Genomic DNA, 22,538 nt, shown 5'->3' on the forward strand with positions numbered 1-22,538 from the left:
GGTTATTGACATCGCTCTAAAATTAACAAAATGGCGGACCTTTGAAAACATATTTTTGGAAAATCGCTGATTTTTGACCAAAAACCAAGTTAAAAAATAAGGAAGATCTTCACCGATTGGCCTTATCCTAGTTCATACGATAGCTATACACTCACCGAGAAACGTGTAAAAATTTGGAATCGATTGGGTTATTAGTTTTTGAGTTATCGTGCCCGCCATTCGCAAAAGAGAAAACGCGTAATAAATCGGCTATATTTTCAAGAGTTCTTGAGATTTTCACTTGAATTTTTGTAGGGACATTCTTGAATTGGAGACTCTAAAGCCTTGGTTACTAGTGAAAGAAGAGAAATCGGGCGGTAGGATTTACCATTAGTGGCGGATTTGTCTGGAAATCTGAATGTGAATCACATATCAAAAATATTTGTAAGTACCATGCCAGCATTTACCCTTCCATTTTAAAATGACTCTCACTTCATCTAAGGTAAAACTGAAAATAGCCTTGTCTGAAACAAAAGAAAATGTAATATGAAATATTTTTATAACGCGTTTATTTTTATTTTTTTGTTATTTTTTTATTTAACTTAAAAATAAATTATTTTATAATAATTTGCGTTAATTATTAAATATTATTATTGTTATTATTATATATATTAATTATTTAATTATCATATTATTATATATGTATATGCATGTATATTATTTATGTATCATTATAACCATTCTTCTTAATCTTCTTGCTCTCTTCATGCTCCTACTCCTCCTCCATAAGCGATCCTTATATAAATTGTTGAATTTTCTTTATTATTATTTGTTGATATCTTGCAAAAAATTTGCGAGAATCTTACAGTGTTTTGTTATATGTATATGTATTTAATAATAATTATTATTATTTTGGATTATCAAAACTTTTTTCATTTGTTTTTCTTCTTCTTCTGTTATTGACAAATGTTAGTGGTGTTCTGGTTGAGAGTTGAGTGATGGAGGCGGGATTTGTGTGTATATATGTATGTATAACTATTTAAATGTTCGTGATTGGGGGGTGGTGGTTGGTGTTCTGGCGGTGATGGGGTAGTTATGATAAAAAAATTGTGTTCCATTTTTTTGTTTTGTTTTCTTTTCGTGTTGGTAAATGTACGTGGTGCATAGGGAGGAGTGAAGATGTGGAGTGGATAATGGAGAAGTGAGTGTATATGTGTGTGTGAGTGAGTTCTATAAATTTGAATTTAGTTTACAAAACATCATCACAACATCAACTTCATCATCATCATTATCATATATATCATCCTTTACTATTCATACTACATTCTTTTAAATCCTTAATGATATTACATTGATTAATAAGCGGCATTTATCTCGTTTTTCATTATTATTACTGTTGTTGTTGTGTTTTTATTGCAGCAAAATTGGTTGTTTTGTACACCAATTGTTGTAGTTGTTTCAAGTTGTTGCATCCACATTATTATCGTAATTTTTATTTATTTTTTATCTTCCTGCTTTTATCATCATTATTCTTTTGCCTTTTTCTTGTTACATTCACCATCACCACTTGGAGTCGTAATGCGAAAATGTTTTGTTAAAGTTGTGGGTGTTGTTGCTGTCGCTGTCGTCGATGATGACGCTGATGCCGTAGCTGAGGCAGATGCTGCTGACACTGAAACTATATTTGCTGTTGCTGTGATTGCTATTGCAGTTGTTGTTGTTATGATGGGGTTGGTGTAATTCATGGATGTTCTTGTTATTGTGGTTGGTGTTGGTGTTGTTGTTGTATTTGTTATATTACTAGCAATAATTACATTATCTTTATTTAAAATATTATTATGATGAAATCCATTTGTATTATTAACATTTCTATGCTATAGGGAGCCAGCCGGAAAACTTGTTGAACTATTACTATGCGCTAAACTAATCATTGAACCCGATAGACTACCCTCTTCATCAGGGTATGCCTCTCGTGATCCTTCGGCAACTGCCATAGCGCTGTAAATAAAAAAAAAAAACGAAATATATAAATATGAATCCAAATGAATTATAAATAATTAAATCGTATAATTACTTGAAACCTAATGTGATTGATTCTTCATCGAAAGCTTCAATTTCTTTAACATGCTTCTCGTGCATTAATCGCAATCTTTCGGCACGTTCTTGATTGAATTGTAGTAATTCGGCTTCCATCTGCAAGTGAAAATAATAAATAACAAAATAAGGGTTATCCATTATTGTTAGAATCTGAGTGGTGAATAATGAAAAGACAAAAAAAATTGTTGGCTCTACATTACCTTGCTCTCTAAAACACTGCGACGGACTGCCACACGATTCTCCAATTCTCTACGCTCTCGATCGCGTTGCTCTTGAGCTTGTTTCTTGTTCTTATTTTGATAGGCAGTTAAGACATCTAATTCATATTCCAACATTTCGTTGGTACGTTGGCACTCGATCACTTGACTTTCATCTAGTTTATAACTTTGACTTTGGAACATATCAGCAATACTTTGTTCATACTGGTAAAAGAAGCGAATGAAAGGATAGTATTTATATAAAATAATTCCAAATATAAATATTAATTGTATATGTATACAATGTTTTGTAATATACCGTTTGAATATTAATTTTGGTAATATAAATAGATTTATTATGCTATGACCATTATATACGCATTCTAAGTATATAGGGAGAGAAAATTTTCTCGAGCGAGAAATTGTTGGTGGATCTGATCCCCCCACTATTAACATAATCAATATTAAACGGTATATATGTATATGTTTTAATCAATTTGAAATGCTTACCTGTTCGCCCAGCAGCGTTAATTTACGATGCTTTTCCTCTTTTAATTGTTTAATGACTTCTTTTTGTTGCTCCTTTGGCGTCGTTTGCAATATCTGGGCTTTGTAGCGTTTATATTGTTTTGTTTGCGTTTTACACGTCTCTCGGAATTGTTTACGTATTTGCAATTCTTTTTGCTGGTGGTTGAAAATTGAATGGAGGGAAAAAACAACAAATGCAGTAAACAAAACAACATCCAGATTTGGATTTTTTTGTTTGGAATCAAAGAAAATTCATTCAATAATTTAATTGCCAATTGAACTTACCTTTAGACTCTTAGGATGTTGCCTAATTTCCAGAGCGTGTTTACGCAGTAAATCTTTTTTAACTCGCTCCATGTAATCTTTTTGATTTTGCAATTCAGTATCGTGTTGTTTATTAATCTAAGAATGAAATGGTGGTAAATGGCAATTAAGTGTTGGCAAAAACTATAGAATGTGGAGGGAGAGAATATTACTTGTTCTTCACGCAATTGATGGACACTTTTTTGCTGGCGATACTCTAATTCTTGTGTCTTCTCATGATGTTTCAGTAGCATGGCATGGGCCTGTTCTAGCTGATGTTGTTTCTTAGACAATTCCTACAAGAAAAGCGAATACAATATGATATATGATAGGAACGGGCTGTAATAGATAGCTTACGTCTCTTAGCAGCTGATCTTCCAGTTCGTGCAGCATGATTAAACGCCTTCGTTTAAATTTACGCATTTCCAGCTCAATGTATTTCTTTTGCAATGACAACAGACGCTGCTCCTCTTGGGCCTCAGCTTGTTTGAGCGAGTCCTTTTGTGTTTGCAATGTTAAATCCCTCTGACGCTTCGGCGTTGATTCATCCATTGACAATTCACGTTTCCATCGCTCCTTGTTGGCTTTGTAGTCCTTTTTGCGTTGCATATCATGGGTTTTGCGATCACATTCCTGTTTCAAAGTAATCTCCTTGTGTAATTTCTTTTCGGCAGCTGTTGTTTGTTTCATGCGCCTCTCCAAATCTTGTTGATGTTTGGCCTAGATTTCAAATAAGATTAAATTAGATGATAAAAAAATATATTTTCATATATAGGTGGGTGGGTAGGAATTCCGTTATCTACTCACCTCTAGTCTTTCTAATTCCCTTGTGAAATTATGCAACAGATTGTCATATTCCTTGTCCAGGGCATTCTTATGCGCTTCCATTTCCACTTTGCACTTCTCCTCGAGCTTGAGAAGTGCAGCTTGATGTTCACGACGCATTCGCTTGTATCCAGACATTTGCTCATGCATCTCCTCCTGCAAAAAGTTACAAAATAAATTTCCAAAAATCATTTTTAAACAAAAAAGACTCATTCAATTAAACAAAAACTTTAAGGAAACGAAAAAATAAACTAAAGCAGATTCTCTAAAGGATATGTGCTTCCATACTACTGAAATGAATTGCAAATAGAACATAATGTTTTTTCTTTATTTATTATTATTTGTTCTTTTTTGTGTGGGTGAGGGGTGCATTTCATTTAAGATTTTTATGTGCTTCGCTTCCTGTGCAAGGTGGATACATATAAAAAGCTTTCTATTCAAACTAAATTGGGTATGGCGGTAAACATAAGAATGAAATTGATTTCGATGCTTTAAAATGTTTCTAATTGTTGATAGCATTGTATTCCCATCCCTTAAAAGACATAATAATAAAAGCTACGGCAAATGTAGATGGAGTAGGTTGGATATTTTTCAAAATTATATTAGACCAATTTTCCAAAAAAAAAAAAAAATGAAGTAACAATTTTTTCTTTAAAAAATTAAACTATTTTTCAGTTTATTTTCTCCAAGCGGTCGGAAGAAACAAGAAGGAGCAAACTATCCATAGCAGTTAGACCCGTCCATTTGAACTACATTTTATTAATAACTGAAAACTTAATTATACTCTCCCTCTATCATTAGGTGTACCAAAACATGACTCAGGAGGGTTTTTTCGAAATCTAAGAAAGCGGAATACCAAATTACACGGTACAAATTACAGGATTGAAAAGTCAATTAGGACATTCAACCACAAAAAAGGTGGCGCGATCTTGCATGATCCTATATTTAATATTTTTCAATAAAAAGTTTTTAACCATCAAGAACCAGGAATGTCACGTTACAGTCACTTCAGGTAGAAAATATCTGTAGGGAATATGATATGGGTCAAAACATGTATATATCTAACCATTTTTCAGCAAAAAAAATTTACACACCAAGAATACGGAATGCCAAATTACAGGCACCACATAGCTAGGAAAATTCGACTCTGCCCATCAAAACAAATAAAATGGACGGACCTATATAAGGAGGAGCGTATCATAAAACAGAGACCTATATTAACATTGTTTAGCGAAGAAGTTTTTTGGACAATGCGCTTAAATAATGAAAATGTTGCGACAACTTTTTGTGCGGTAAATACTGTTTTTTTCGCGGACAGTAAGGGGCTCTAAAGGTGAGAATCTCTGATTACATGTCGGTGCACCAATGATACTTGCACTGACGAGGCGAATATTGGCGCCTCCGGATTAAACAGTAACCATGAGCTCCTAACCTAAATGATGACTCCCTAATTTGGGGTGTTATGCGGCATCATGTCTCGGTGAGGGCGCCCCCACAAGTATTAGATTTTTCTACCTATTGTAAGATCCATAGATTTTAAAACCGAAACCCAAATAAACTACAACAGACTTTATTTCCAGAAGCGGACGACTTTGCTGTGACAAGATCATGTGACAGACGGAATTACTCCTCAACAGCTGAGCCAGGAAACCGTCCTTACGAACATAAATATGGAAACTTTCGTATCACGTCGACATTGGCCGATAAGCCAGTGTTCCTGAGGCACGTCATGTAGTTATAATATATGCGATCTTCATTAGCACAGGTATGGACGATGTTAGGAAATTTTAGGTTCTCCTAAAATTTGTTGGAAACGTCATGTATTTCTATAATTACAATAATCTCATTCTATACAGTTATTCTTATATACTTATCATTGCTTTCTAAAAATCCAAAACAAAATAGTACAGTCGAACACTTTTGTAACGAGCACAGGTCATGACAAACTATGCAATAATCGTATTATTTCCTCCGGTCCCAATAACATTGTGCATGCCCCATGATCAAATGCAGAAGGCATAAACTTTTTGGGAGATTCGATAGAAACGCTAAGTTCTTTCCCCGAAATAGAGCCCAAAATCATTTACAGTCCTACTGGAAATTAACAGGGTTGATTTTTTTCTATCGCCATCATATTTCCTTCTTTTAGCTTTTCAACTTTATAACAACTTTTAGGGTGATAACAATGGACAATACGTGTCCATATAGAGCGGGACACAAAATTTGGCTTACATTTCAACGATTATAACGAACTAAGAAAATGCTGATAATTTATAATAAGTTTACATAAGTTTGTCAAATTTGCCTACTACGTCTACAGTTAGTTGTAAACGTGTTCAACCGTATTTTTGTCGGAGCATATGTGCATTAGCATAATCATCATGCTGGCTTCCCCCCTGAAATTATACAATGACCAACCAGTATTATTTTCTAAACATCATATATTTGTCTTGAGCGATTCCACCACCACCGATCAACACTAATGTAGAACACTTAAACTTTGAAATTTTTTAGTTACATCGGCTATGGCTCACTACGAATAGCTCAGCATACTTATTCTAAACGAATATTATGCGTTTGATGATCAAAGAAGTTTAATATTTTCAATTTTGAATATAAATCATATTAATAAGATATGACCAGATACATATAAGCCAAAACGGGAAACGGATATGAACGATTAAATGATTCCAAAAATGGTATGACAAAGTCTTCGAAATGGAAATGTTGGGTAAATTATTATGGATATTGTGAGATGCAAGTCCACCACACACTGGAATTTATGTATGAGTATATGGAGGAAATCCAATAAGAGTTCGGAACATGGTAAGTAACCATATGAATTCTTCAACATAATTAACAATAAAATGACACACACAGATACTTTAATAAAGTTCCTGATAAACTTATTTGAAAGCATTCACAATTTCAATTTAACAAGGATGGAGATCTAAATGCAGGTGAACACAGTTACAAGGAAAATGGTTAACAATTTTTTAATAAAAAAACAATCCATTATAATTGTATTCACATGTATAGCCTATAATATATGTATAATAAAATCTATATAAAACACAACAAACGAACGAGCGAACGAACGAAATAACATAGTAACAAATGAGAGTAGAAGAAAGTTCTATGCATGAAGAAGAAATACTATGTTGGTTGATATAGTAGTTGTTATGAGGGGCGATCGATCGGGCAGGCGGGTAAATGATTTTTAGAATACAAAATATTGGATAAAAGGTTTAGCATATACATTTACTTAGTGTGTTTTTCTTTCATTCTCATTCAATCATTTTATTTTTGGCATTTCATTTCAAAAAATAAATCCAATTATTTATTGTCAGCAAGAGAAATAGTGGTCTGAGGTTTTTTTGGTTTTGGTTGTTAAAGATGCCTAATTTTTTTCATTTGTTTTTTGTCTTTCTTTCTTTTTTGCTTGAGTTTGTAAAAAAGTGGTTGGTGGTAACGTTTACATTCGTGTCATTGATTGGTTCACATATAATCGTTCTATGATATCGTACAATTACTACTGTCTCCGCACAAGGTTGGACACAAAACATAGTTTTCCTATTGCAAAATAAAATATAAATAAATATACGCATAGAAAGAAATGAGAAAAAATATATAGAATAGGACGATAGTTTTTTCGTTGTTTTTTGTTCTTTATTAATAATGAAAATGTTATAGAGATGGAAATATGTCTAAGACGAATCATACAAAGTGGTACAAACATACGAATAATTAGAGATGCCAATGGAATACATTTATATGAGCGGAAATGAAATTTGAAAATATGATGTAGACTCAATTATTTTCCTCTATTGAAATAGTCGTCGTGGTTCAAGGGACATCTCGTTAACCCTTACACTAATGACTTTTTATTTACTGACAAAAAAAAAATTTAGCATTTGGCTTTTATTGTAGATGCACAAACTACAACAAAATTACACTGCAAAAAAAATACAGTACAGTGTACATTGGTAGTCAATAACATTTCCAAAAGCCAGGAAACCAAGTCACACCTTAGATTTCTCCAGCTACACCATTATGACGTTCCTAGATATCAAAAGAGCTTCCAACAATGCGAAACTGAAATTTATGCATTCCGTACTGGTGTATAGTTTTGCAAGGAATACTGTTAACAGACTCATGCCGTAGCGAGGAGTACTCTCTCCCCTCTTTGGTAATCGAAAATCTGGGTGATATTTTACACTACCAATTAAGACGAAATGAGAATATTAGAGGCCCTAATAGCTACTGTGCACAATATAAGTGATAGCTCTTACTTGTAATGCGACCAAGTTGCCAAGTTTGACCAACGAGTAACGAATTATTGTGCAATATTATATCAGTCCAACGAAATATTTATAGGTAGGTCACAGAATCGGACTGTAAGTATAAAACTAATGTAATCGGACAAAATGGCTTAGATTACAGCGGGATGTGTGAAGACACAACCATCTATTGTGTCCGTTTTATAAGCCTAGGTGCAAAATATTGGGATTCGTGAATGAGTTCAATTCTTCACCTACTTCTCCAATATAAAACTGTTAGTTCTACACCCACTACTAATCAACATGGATCTCAAAAGACTGCAGTGAGTTGACTAATGATATGCTACACATTAAACCATCTGGCAATATATACTGATGGTCCCAAGATGACACAGACGCGGGAGTCTCCTGTGAATAACATTCAAACCAAACGAAAATTGCAGCGTATTTCAAGCAGGTAATTTAGGAAGTATTAGAAAATCAAACGGCCCTCAAAGCTATCATATGCAAGTCTTTTTGCTAGCTTTTGTTGGGTTCCAGGTCATAGCGATATAAAAAGATACGATGATGTATATCAATCAATATTGCAATTGATGCTTATCTTAGCTACTTCCGTAGTCTGATCCGCAAGGTTGACAGTGAACTAGTTAGAATGAGGACCTCAAAATCTATCTGGTCCTTAATCTCAACGCGTAGTAAAGATTACTGTAGGTGTCATTCGAATGTGAAATGCTTCGAAAAAGAAGGCAAATATTTAATAGATATGAGATAGACACTCGAACCTTTTCCTCCGAGATAGATCCCAAAATTATTACATTTTTGAAAAAATTGTCATGTTTGTAACCCCTCTATCTTCCCGTTCTAACTTTTCTTTCTTCTTTTACAAGTTCTTTTAGGATGGCCAAACTAGACAATATGCCTTTAAGAGGGACGAGGGAGGGATCATTCCAAAATAAAGCCAAACTCTGATATCATCATGAAAGCTACTTTGGCAATCTTATCAAATTGGACCCACAAAATTCATCTTATCAATCTTGAAAAGGATGGCTTTGACGCTATCATTAGAAGACAAATACTTCGAAATAGTCCTCGACGACAACATATTGACACGATCTAATAGCACATTACTGGTGCAAAGATCGGACACTGGTTGTACACCACATAGATTCTCCACTTATTAACATATTGCGTGTATATTTTAATCTCCAGTCACTGTCCAGTCGATTCATGTTAGTGACACTACCTCTAGCTGGTTTGTCGATATATACACACGATTCTTAGGCTCTGGTTTTGTGGATTATCTTTTGTTTTAATCATTTTGCAAGAGTTTTCCATTATCGGTGATATAATAATTGAAATTGCAGTATTTCAACAACTTCAAAAAAAAAATCAATCCTCATATCAACCAAACGCAATTAACGCAATTGTTCTATGCCATAATTATATCGGAAGAATTAAATGAAATAACAAGCCTTATCCCAAGAAACTGTGGTTAACACAAAAGCCTTTAAATAGCAAATTAATTAATCCAAATTCCTATATATAATATTATTCTTCGTCAACTTTTTTTTAAATAATAGGTGAGTGGAGTGGAGCGATGAATATGATGATTTTAACATTTTTTTCTCACACACAATCATCTTTCATAAACAATAAACAATGAAATATTCAAATCTTACCTGCATATGTTCTTTTTGTTGTTTAGTAACTATACTTGTAGTGCGTATAGTGGCAAAATTATTAGGACCATGTTCGTTGGCTTGTATCGGAAAGAGATAACGTGGTGGCTGTAACGGTGGCTGTTGTTGTGACGTTTGAGACATACGATCACCCGCGGTCGACATATTTCCACATGATTGCTGCTGTTGCGACTGTGGCGGCATACCACCCGGTCCACTGCCCATTGACATGGATGACATTATTGAATGTGGAGGTTGCGGCTGCTGTTGATGTTGCTGCTGCTGGTGTGGAGGCACAGGTGCTGGTACCACAGCTGTGGAATTAGTTGGTGTCACATTATTGTTCATATTGTGCATAATGCTAGGCAATGGTGGCAAATTGCGTTGACGTGATGAATTGCGTGAAACAGCACCACTTATTGCCTGTTGCTGCTGATGCTGCTGTTGTTGTGAATGCATTTGTTGCTGCTGATGATGATGTGGGTGATGATAATTCATGGCACCCAAATGCGGTGGCTGTTGTGAATATGGACCGCCACCGATGTGATTTTGTGTTGCAGGTGGTATTGAATTCGACGAAGAGCTCTGAAAAGAACCCCAAAAAGCAAAGAAAAAAACAGTCAGTCAAAACATACGTATATTACAAAGATATGTGCATGTGAAAGTCTTACTACTTGACTACTGGCCGCCGATACACCCACTGAATGTATAGAATGTTCCGACGTAATACTATTACTCTTGCTGCTATCACCACCGGCATGCTCGTCCTGTGTATCATCTGTATCGCCAACGGCACTTTCAGTCTCGCAGGTATCAACCATAAGAATTTTCTTCATTTTACGATAATTGAGATTATCCAATTCACGAACTGCGGCTTTTGTACGTGCTATCAACTCGAGTAGTACAGTATCTGAACGATGTCTGGTAACGTACGGATCGCCCAGTAGCTTTGTCGATGATGGCCGTTCTGCAGGATTCTTTTTGAGACATAAATCAACGAAGTTGCAAAATGTATCGCTCCAATCATTTTTCTGCAAAAAATGTAACAAAAAATACGTAGTAATAATAAGATATCGGAAAATTAAAATAAAAAAATGTGTAAGGTCTTAAATCGAAAATCATAGGAAGAAGAGTATATTGAGAAAATAATAGTAATTCAAACTTTAATCATCAGGTATATTTTTTGCGAGAAATACTATCTCAACTGGAACACTCTTTGGTTGACTCATGGTGGAGAGTGCAACATCGGAACTCGAAAATCTGGGTGATATTTTGGTCTACCAAATAAGACAAAATGAGAATATTAGAGACCCTAATAGCTACCGTGGACACACTGTGCACAATATACAGTTATGTAATGCTTGTAATGCGACCAACTTGCCTTAATTATGCAAAGTGGATGCAGTTTTTTATTTCAAAAAGAAATATAGTCTGTCTAGGCAATAGATAAGCGATAATGGTATCACTACACTCACATTCTTTGAGATTTTAATTAAAATATTGCGTCTTTTGGAATAAATAGTTCATTTGACCAACGAGATACGGATTATTATGAAATATTATATAAGTCCAACGAAATAATTATATAGGGAGGTCACAGAATCGGACAGTAAGTATCAAACTAATGTAATCAGACAAAATGGTTTAGATTACAGCGGGATGTGTGAAGACAGAAAATAAACAGGAGGCATCGAACACCTATTGTGTTTGTTCGTTGTATAAGCCTAGGAGCAAAATATTGGGATTCGTGGATGTGTTCAATTCTTCACCTACTTCTTCAATATAAAACTTTTAGTTCTACACCCACTACTACTCAACATGGATTTCAAAAGACTGCAGTGAGTTGACTTATGATACGATATACATTAAACCACCTCCGAACGGTCTGTCAATATAACTGATGGTTCATCTCTCCCTTGATGAAGTGAACCTCCCTCTCCGAAATCATATTCGCGTCTCGCCCCACGAATTTGCGGGGATACGAAACAGCACATTTGTAATGCTTCGCATCAGATACTTTTCGAGACTTCCCAACATTTGAGCCGCTGTCCGTTGCTGGTCGTCGGATATCGCCTCCGTCACAGATTGCCTCTGAAGTCGACAAGTGCCGACACAGGACCTGTTGTAGTCAGATTTGAAGTCGGTCGGTCAACAGGGTCTGCGCTTCCTTTGTTAATGCTACACCAATCCCCCTGTGTAGACTTGGCTCGGATCACCGTGGTGTCCAGCTCATCATCATTGCTCTTCCGGTAACAGTCTGTCTAACTACTCCTCTAGACTATCGCGGATAGCATTTAGAGTCCCGTGTAGGTCGTCCCCTCCCAGAAATACAGTCCTGTCAACCAGATACTCATTTTTATCAGTCTTGACATGCTCGTTCGGAGTTGAAATTGATGCACTTGTAACAGATACAGCTGCCTAGGCATCCACACCTAGAACAGCCGGATCACAATCGCTTGATCTCGACATGTGGCTTGTGACCTCACCAACGATTGCCGTCGGTACATGGTTATTAATTCCCTGCACCGTAAATTTATTCTTTTTGCTCTGTTTACCCATCGATCCATTTTTGTCCACGGAGGATCCGAAGATTCCCAAGGTTTCAACGAAGTGCAGAGAAAAGTTGACCTAGATGACCTAGGTCAGTTTCACTCTGCATATCATGGAGTCCGCCACCCTGGAAGACGCGCCTAGTAGAAGATTGGCAAGTCATTTTGCTAGCTTTGGTTGGGTTCCAGGCCATAGCGATATAAAGATATACGATGATGTATATGTCAGTCAATCAATATTGCAATTGATGTTTATCTTAGCTACTTCCTTGGTCTGATCCGCAAGGTTGACAGTGAACTTGTTAGAATAGTACTCAATCTCAAGGCGTAGTAAAGATTTAAAGATTACTGTAGGTGTCATTCGAATTCGAAATGCTTCGAAAAATAAGGTATGAAATGTTTAATAGACATGAGAACCTTTACCTCCGAGATAGATCACCTTGATGTTAAATTGTTATTATGGATATATAATTGAATTTTTATGATATGTTATTTTTTATAGGTATAAGTTTCTCGAGTAGTATAAGTTATGTTGTTTTGTGTAACTGAAATGGCCTATTTGGCTTTGTTACTATGCTTAATAAATGAAATGGAAATGGAAAATGATTACATATTTGAAAAAAAAAAATTGTCATGTATGTAACCCATATATCTTCCCCTTTTATCTTTTCTATTTTTCTTCTTTTAGAAGGTATTTTAGGATGGCCAAATTAATCAATATGTCTCTCTAAGAGGGACGGTTGTGGGATATACCATAACCTGATGGACAAAAAGGGAACATGACAAAACATTCGGTATTTCCGAGTATTAACCCCTGTCGATCGTTTTCTTCAGAGCAGTAGAAGAAGAAAATATGTCTTCGCATTCGCCAAATATCATCCAATATAACAGAACTATCAAATAATCCTACTTATGGATTAAATATTTAAAAATTATTTAAAACGACTGTGATAACCAAAGTACCATTGCTATTTTTGCCGAATAACAACAAATTATCTGTTTGCGAATAACAAAAACAAAAAAGTGAAAAGAACAAAATAAAGAACGAAAACTTACGGGTAACGTAGGTGATTCATTTTGGGCTATGTGATATAATGCAGACATGGCATTCATATTAAAATATGGCGGTTTACGTTCGGCCAACTCAATGCAGGTTATACCCAATGACCATACATCCACTTTACCATCATATTGGCCCTCGTCCATGGCCAAAATAACTTCAGGCGCCATCCAATATGGTGTGCCGACAAAACTATTGGCCGGGCATTTAATGGCAGCACTGCCAAAATCTGCCAACTTTACAACACCGCAATCGGTGAGCAGAATATTTCCAGCCTTTATGTCACGATGTATACGACCCAAGCTGTGCAAATAGCTCAGCCCGCTGAGTACACCATCACATATGGCGGCAATTTCATCTTCGTGTAATGGCTTTTTGTGAACTTCAATAATATCGGAGGCCGAACCGACACAATATTCCATAACAAGCCATGCTGTTGATTCGCGTAGATAACAACCTTTATATTCGATTGTGTTTGGATGATTCAATTGACGAAGAAATCTAAAAAAACGAGAGAAAAATTATTTTAGTTGTTTGTTGATTGTTTTGCGTGTGTGGGATATTTCTTACCTGATTTCTTTGAGAATATCCTGCCACTTTTCCAAACTTTGTTTGCCCGTATAGGACATTTTCTTAATGGCCACAATTTCTTTGGTAAGGTTGCATCGTGCATAGTACACCGCACCGAAGGAGCCATGACCAATTTCTCGTAAATCCTCAAATATCTTTTCTGGATCATGTTTGTAGAATAGTTCTGCTATTTCCGGATCTTTAAGACTACCAGGTCGTGCCGAAGGCATGGCTCATGTTATTCCTTTTTGTGTTGGGCGATTTTTTTTTTTTAAATCCAAGAAAAACAACAAACCGTAGTTTCGGCTAAACGGGGAATAGTTTTATTTCCTGAAAGGAAAGAAAGAAGGAAAAGAAAGATTTTCGTTATCAAAATTAAAGAAAAAGATTCAATTATGATTGACCACCATTATTTTTGTTATCTCAAAAACAATAAGTAACAACAACAACAAACACACTGAAAAAGTTTAAAGTTATTTGCAAAAAAAGAGACTACTTTCACACAACGACAAAACGCTGAAAAAAGATCGATGATTCACGTTTTAGCAGCCGATAGTGGGAAAATTTTTTGATAGCGGACTGATTTGTTGCATTTTTTTGGTAGTTGAGCACTGGCATAAAAATGGATTTGTATTAAATACCACAAAAAGATATATGAAATTGAAAATATTTTTCAGATCTTAAGGATTTAAACACAAATTATTGCCCAAAAATAAAAAAGATATATGCCCTAATATTAAAATACATATTCCAATAAGATCCATGTTCTTGTTCTCAATCATCGGAAATCCGCTAGATTTGCAGCGAGAAAACGAGATGGAATAAGAACCGGAATTTAGAACTCAAAATCTATTTGGCCGTTAATCTCAAAATGTATTGTTATTATGTCACTGCAATAGTGACCGCTTATTTAATCCTTCGTATAACTGCGGAATTGGGAATGTAGCCGAAGAATTTCTTTGTTTGGTTGGACTATTAAATAAATCATGTGTGTCGTGAGATCTTTGAAGATTGGAAGGAAAACCGGAGGTGATATGAGTGTAGAACATTGCTATATCCACATTCTAGTTACAAATCTCTTGGTGGCGGATGGGAAGTAGGTCAACTTTTCTCTGAACGTGGGAATCTTCGGATCCCCCGTGGACCAAAATGGTTCGGGGTAGTGCCCTCAAATTAATTACATACATAATTGTCAAGAAGAACAAAAGGAATAAAGTTACGGTGCAGGGAGTTAATAACCCACTACCGGCGGCAATCGTTGGCGAGGTCACAAGCCACGTGTCGTCGAGCTCAAGCAATTTTGATCGGACTGCTTGCCACCTGCAGCTGTATCTGCTACAAGCGCATCAATTTCAAAGCCGAATTACGTTGACGAACCGGCAATTTAATTGGTAAACGAGTAAGTCAAGACTGATGCAAATCAGTCTATGATTGACAGGACTGTAGTTCTGGGAGGGGACGACCTACACGGGACCCTTAACGCTATCCGCGATATTTTAGGGGAGCAGAGTAGGGAAATCTTCGAGCAGTTAGACAGGGCAATGTAGGGATTCGCTTCCGGAGGAACTGCTACTAAGTCTTACCCTGACTGATGATGAACTGGACACCACGGTGATTTCGGCCAAGTTTACACAGGGGGATTTTTATAGCCTCAATGAAGGAAGCGTAGACATTGTTGACCGACCCTCACAAATCTAGCTGCGCGATCAAAAATCTCCAAGGAGATCTCTGAATAGAGTAAAGTAGTGGAATCGGCAAATCCCACTGTCTCTGTGAAGCCGACTTCTGATCCGAAGCCTAACCTGAAGCCTAACCCAACTCAAAAGGCAAAGGAAAGGGCTACTGAGAACATCCTGACAGAAACTGTCATCCATAAGGGTGATCAACGAGTGGAGGGCTCTGTTAGGATGGCACGCCATATAGCTTGTCAACAGGAATTTTCTAGTCCACCACACATTATGTTGTTTAACTGACAGCATTGAGGTCTTCTCTTGGAGGAGATCGATGCACATCGTTTGGACATAACCCATTACTATTCGGAGTACATTTTTCTGTGATGTCTGCACTGTGCGCGATTAAGGAAGCAAGTGCAGACTGGGATTGCAAAATTGAAGATGGAATTATCGATGTCATTATTCGCCTTTATCAAGGTTTCCTTAACTTTACCCCAGGCGGGTATATATCTTAAGATGAAATCAAGAAGATATATAGAAAAAAATGCAAAATAAAAGAAATTAACCCAAAATGCCTGCTAAAAGGCAATTAAAATCAATCTTTTGAGAGCATGAAAATGGGAGAGAGAGTACCGTCTTGCGGGTATTGCTCTCCTGTCTGGGCGACTGCATTTTGGTGAATGCTATTTACAACTACCACATAGTCATATTGATTGATCTCTCTACCTAGATCATGAAGATATCTCGTAACGTGCCTTGGAAGCTTGTGCATAAGGGAATTCCCGACGATAACGCCCCCAGTCGAAATCATTTTTGGCTTCTAATGGAGATGTCCACACCCTGTCAAAAAATGCGTATCGCTTACATTCGCAAACCATCGGAATCATATAATCCTTCTATACTAAATGTTGCTAAACATAACAACAATTTTGGTCCATATCCAAAAATGCAAATTTTATTAACGAATTTTAAAATGAAATATTTCTCAATTCAATCGCATTTTTTCTATAGAAACTAAATTCTGCAAAAAATGTTGTTTTCCCCAATAACTAATTCCCTTGAAATCACCTCATTTTTATATGGAATTCCATCGGTATTGGATGCAAATACCAACAGAATGCAAAACAAATTTAACACAACTAATGAATCACCAACATCATCATCACCATCAGCAATGCCATACATACAACAGTATTATGATTCCTTATATGAAAATGAATTACATACAAACATAATTCACAGTCAGCCCGCCAATTGGTTGGTTAGTTAGTATTATAACCATGAATTAGTTTTCTGGCTACAATGCGGCCGCGACGACTATGAATGGTGGCCAAAATGTGAATACGATTAGCATCTGAAATGTGTTTATGGTTCGTGTTAACTTCAAAATAAAAGACCGAACGTCAATGAAATCCAAACAAACAAACGAAAACTGAAATTACTATACACTAGCACACAGCATGTTTGTGACGATTTTTTATTATTATTATCGTTGGTGGTGTTGTTGTTGTTATTAGAGCAGTGCTTTTTGCATGTGATTTTGAAAAAAAGGTATTTAAATAGCAAATGTTATTGTTAATTCATTTTATTTTTCCTTAGATTACTTTCACGACTTGCATACAACATTAAGCTCACAAAAATGGCACCACAGTTTTAATGAAGAAGAAAGAGAATTGGTATTTATTTAGGTGCTGTGCTATTGATTCCCAGAAAGAAATAACATTTATTTTTCCATTCGTTTCGTTTCGTCAAATAATGTATGATTGATATTCTATTTATGAATCTTTTGCGTATCAATGGAATTTTGTTTTGAAGGTTGACTCTATTCCTTTTTTTGTTATTGGTAACGATGGTGAATCGTTCGTTGGTTCGTTCGATCGTTCATTATCTTGGTCATGCAAATATTTTGTGTAAAATTTATTTTTGTTTGCCGGTTATTAATTTGTATACGTCGTATTTGGTTCACGATTACTGGCAGCAAAGTGACGGCGCCTAACATGAACAGTTATGAGCGTGCATGCATATCATTTAAAATGTTTTTGTTTAGTAGGGACTTTTTCTTTGCTGGCCTAACTACTTTTTTATGTTTGCTTGGATTTAAAGGTTTTGAAATAACCCAACGATAATAATATTCAGATTAATTACTTAACACATATTTGGTGAATCATAAAAATTTGCAGAATTTATTCGTGATGATTAAATTTACACAAAATGTGTTATAATATTGATTGGTCACTTAAAAATCAGGAAATTGATAATTAATTGGATAAGCGATTATAAGAAAAGTTTTCAAAAATTGCCCACTGCTGTATTATAGATCAAATGAAACGTTACGGCCTGTGGAGAGGATATATTTGAAGCATCTAGCCTAGTGATCGTGACAAAATTTACCACTGAGGACCAAATTCGAAAATTGTTGCTCCTGTAGAAAGTGATCTTCCCGATTACTATAAGATATAGATTGCTCTATTTGAAGCCTCAGTTCCCATTACTAATATCCACCAACATAAATGAAGAACTGCTGAAAATGTTAAAAAAAACGACAAACGGGTTTCAGTGGTTGCAGCAATTGGAGGGGTCCTTGCGAAAAATCAACATTGAGATATTTTTTCGAGACCTCTGTAAACTGTACATCTTACGTAGAGGTTTCAACGATCAATCGGTTCTGAAAACGTACAACTACATATAATTTGACAGAACAGAGACTAACACTGCTAGAATTAGACATTATTGGACATTACAATATTTATATAACTATCTATCAGACAGGCTATCTGATGACGAAGTTGGAAGTGGGCGCTACGATGCCAATAGACACAAATTTCTTGCGGATATTGAAACCAATAGAATTCCATACAGAATTCAATACAGTACATTTTATTAAAAGCAGTATATAATATTGCTATTGAAGCGTATGTGAATAATCGTCGTCTCTTCGATTTGTGTCATTAAAGTCGAACTGGGCATACGCCAAAGGTCTTGGTGTAAACCCCACTAAGGCAGAATTGGTGCTCACTAGGAAACGTAAGATTCCTAATTTCCGCCTGCCATAACTGGAAGGAGTGATCCTAACCCTTTCTGAAGAAGCAAAATACCTTCGTACTATCCTTGACCGCAAATTAAGGTGGAATAGGAGTGTCGAGGAAAGGACTGCTTGAATCTCCAACCACTGGACATTCTGATTAAATTCCAGGCGCCCAGGTGTGCTCCGGGAAACGGATGCCTGAAATCGCTGAACTACGGTCACGCTAGTATCCTAAACATAACGCCAGGTTGTGACCTCTTGAGGGGAAATAGATATATTAGTGACTATGTTCCCTCTCATAGAGACTTTAATGGCATAAAAGTAGAGTTTCCTAGTAGGGAATCCTAGACTATTGGCTCCTTACCTCTGCCAGGTCTGTCATTATTTACAGACGATTCAAAGATGGAGGAAGGCACATGTGCAGGTGTTTACTGTAGTGAATTAGAAACATATGAGTTATATATATAAACTCAACTATTTTTGTAGCGTTTTTCAAGCAGAAATCCTTGCAATCACGAAAGCGGCCGAGATAGTAAAATCACTTACTGCCGACATTACGGGACCGGTGAATATATATGTCGATAGACAGAGAGGAGAGGATTACTGTCGTCTATGTGAGGACGAAGAAGAGCTATTGGCAGAAGACATAAACAGTTTGGAAGATATGAAACTGATAATCTAACCTTCTTCTCTAAAATAGACCCAAACCAAATTCTAGGCTTTGTCAAAAATTTGACATGGCTAAAGTAATCATTTCTCCGCTCTTCTTCTCTCGCTATCTTTTCTCCTTGCTCTTCCACTCTCTTCGAGTGGACGGTTGTTTCTAACAACCGTACATCCCTAACCTAACCTATGGCCCCATAATGGCAATCTAGTTTAAATTCAGTCCAATTATGAATATTTCATAAATTTCCCTTCTAGCTGAAATTATTAATTTTTTCGGGGTGCTGTTTTTTTGTATGGAAACACATTTAATAGTCGCAATTTGGAAACATAACATTTACCAAATTACTGAAGAAGCCAATAATAATAAAAATCAATAATAGAGTAAAACACATAACTCAAACGTTGATTGGCCCAAATAGTAAAAAATAATCGCACATAAAATATAAACAATAACCAACTATATTTGTGAAACAATTCAATGACCTTGATGGCTACATTATCATTTTCACCCGGTAATTAGCAATGGAAACTACGCTCATTCAAACAATTATAACAAATAGAAAGAAAAAAACAATGAAAAACGAAAAAACTAAATCACAAAATACACGTCGTCGTTGTATTTATAAAAAAAAAAAACAAAACAAAAAATGTTGTTTTAGCAATTTGGCCGCTGCTGCAGCTGATGTCGACGCTGCGATTGTTTCGTTTGAGCTTTGCTCTGCCTGCATTGTCCCAGCATCACATGCATGCATTTTCGTAATACTCATCGTCATAGTCGTGGTTGTCGTCGGTCGTTATTTTATTTTTTGCTTTTGTCGTCATACTCATATGTGTACATTTATTAGCATGCATTTCTTTGTATTACAAACTTACATACATACTACGTAAGTCTATATTTTTTTCTTTCTTATAGTCAGACTGGCTGTCTGTCTTTCTCGTTGTCCCTCTGTTCGTTCATTTGTCCGTCCATACATTTGTACATATGCACAATTTCGTCGTCGTCGTTGTTGACGGCAACCACTAATGCTAACTGGCTATGGCAAGCACCACTCATTGCTTGTGCTTGCTTGCTGCTACTACTCTGTTGTTTCATATTTTATTTGCGTTTCTTGAACTTTTCTTCTTGCTAGCTGCCTGACTGGTAGTTCTCTGAGGAGTATGTATTTTGGGTGCGGGCGTTAGGCATAAGCAAACACGCAGGCACATTCACAATCTTCACAAACAGCACAGCCAGCACACACCGACAAATCCAAATCCAACAACGACAATAAAAAATATGCACTCCTAATGTTTATTGTTATAAAAAAATCTACACAATCACTTCACATCCCTTCCATACACACCGACGACATATATGGACAGAAAACTTTACATCTTGCTAATTATTTACATTAAATATTTTCCTTTGTAAACTAAAAACTACTATTATTTTTTCTGTGTTGCAAATTGACGTCTGCTGAATTGTCATAAGATTGTGTCCGTCGCCGCTGTTGTAGTTGTTGCAGACACAGTGTTTTGTAAGTGCAATACTCTTTCCTCTCATTTGTCAAACAAAAAAATCTGTTCTCTCAATTTATGGAAGAACACTTTAGAGGTTGCCATATTGATATATGATTGTATGAAAGAAGAAACAAATGGGGTTTGTGGAAAAGAATAGGATGATGCATAAAATATAAAAACTGGAAAATGTTTTATTAACAAATTAAATGTTCTAAAATAGTAAAAAGCAATCAGATAGTAGGTTCTTGAAATTAGAGTTTTTGAAAAAAAAATCTGTGATTTTGACTACTTTGATCGATTCCTCAAAACATAAATGTTTATAAAGACTAAAAAATAAAATCGTCTTCTGAATTATCTTATACAAAGTATGAATAATTATGAACATGGATTATGATTCCTAAATATAATATGGAATAAAAAATAACAGATTTCCCATTTCAAAATTCAGACTGATTTTTCAATTATCTAGACGACCAAAATACAAAATTTTTCTATCTCAGGGTAAGTAAATTTTTTTCTAAGAAAATCTAAAAACAATTTCAATTTTTTCACAGGAACGCCTATTTTAAAGGCTTTTGGCACAGTTCTCAATAATAATATCCATCACTAAGGACGGCTATGTGCTGAAAATTCCGACAAGGAAAGGTTAATGCGAGCCTATTAATGGCAGATGCTACTAACGAATATAGAAGAGATAGAACAATACAGCCACAAGTCTAAAATGTTCTCTTGTCTTTCAAAACCGATAAGACCCCATACCACAAATTTGTAAATGCTCCCGTACAAGGAAAGCTATTCAAGAGGATTTAGAGAAGAATGTTACATTTCTGTATGAAATATATTGACATATCACTTTCTGGTAAAGTCGAAATCGCTTATAATGACGACCAGTGGACCAGCGGTCAAAACCTATAGACTCCATACTACGCATTTATAAATGCTACCGTACAAGGAAAACTATTCAAGAGGATTTAGAGAAGAACCTTACATTTCTGTAAGAAATATATTGGCAGTCGGAATCGCTTATAATGACGACCAAGGGACCCGCACAATTGGTCGCTATATGTGGTTATAAACGATATCGCAGTCGATATAATAAAAATAAATACAAGGCCTGCAGGATATGAGCTGTATCGTTTTCTAGGTATTACTTCAATTAAATTATAATCCAGCTTTTTATAAAATGTGAAAAAATAGGTTGTTATTGTTATAGCAGCTCTATTGTTTTTACACAATGGGCTAAGGTGAAAGAAGGCACAGGTGAAAGACTTTTTTATGATTATCTTTCTATCAAAAACCCACGTGAACATATTGAATTGCTTACAATGAGAAAAGGTGCATGCACGTTTTTGTTATAACTCAATATGAAATAGTTAAAATAATACACAATATTTCCTTCCCCATAATTACCAAATTTATTACCAAAAAATTCTTTGTTTTTATCTTTTTAAATGCAATAAGAATTAACAAATAGTTCCCCCTCGTATTCTCATTGATATGATTATGCGACAATGCAACGATCTGGCAACGAAAACATATGGCAACACTATTTACCGCCCTATTTTGACAAATGCAACTTGAAGTTTCCAAAAAAGCAAAGCAGCGAC

The 22,538-nt window shown here is 35.6% G+C and overlaps 1 protein-coding gene across 1 annotated transcript; it reads right to left on the minus strand.

Moving 5' to 3' along the window:
- Window positions 1–1,740: 1,740 nt before the first annotated feature.
- Window positions 1,741–14,320, minus strand: LOC133336840 (serine/threonine-protein kinase Tao). The gene is made up of 12 exons (XM_061545118.1): window positions 14,068–14,320; window positions 13,494–13,998; window positions 10,560–10,919; window positions 9,889–10,473; window positions 3,912–4,085; window positions 3,462–3,824; window positions 3,278–3,400; window positions 3,087–3,203; window positions 2,784–2,957; window positions 2,277–2,498; window positions 2,054–2,172; window positions 1,741–1,977 (listed from the first exon to the last, which is right to left on the minus strand). Exons 1-12 carry the CDS (start codon window positions 14,295–14,297, stop codon window positions 1,854–1,856), a joined length of 3,096 nt encoding a protein of 1,031 aa, XP_061401102.1. The 5' UTR covers window positions 14,298–14,320; the 3' UTR covers window positions 1,741–1,853.
- Between the last annotated feature and the right edge of the window lie 8,218 nt (window positions 14,321–22,538).

This window comes from Musca vetustissima, unplaced genomic scaffold (assembly GCF_032173495.1).
Source record: "Musca vetustissima isolate MV318-11 ecotype Yass unplaced genomic scaffold, APGP_CSIRO_Mvet_v1 utg6369, whole genome shotgun sequence".
Taxonomy (NCBI): domain Eukaryota; kingdom Metazoa; phylum Arthropoda; class Insecta; order Diptera; family Muscidae; genus Musca; species Musca vetustissima.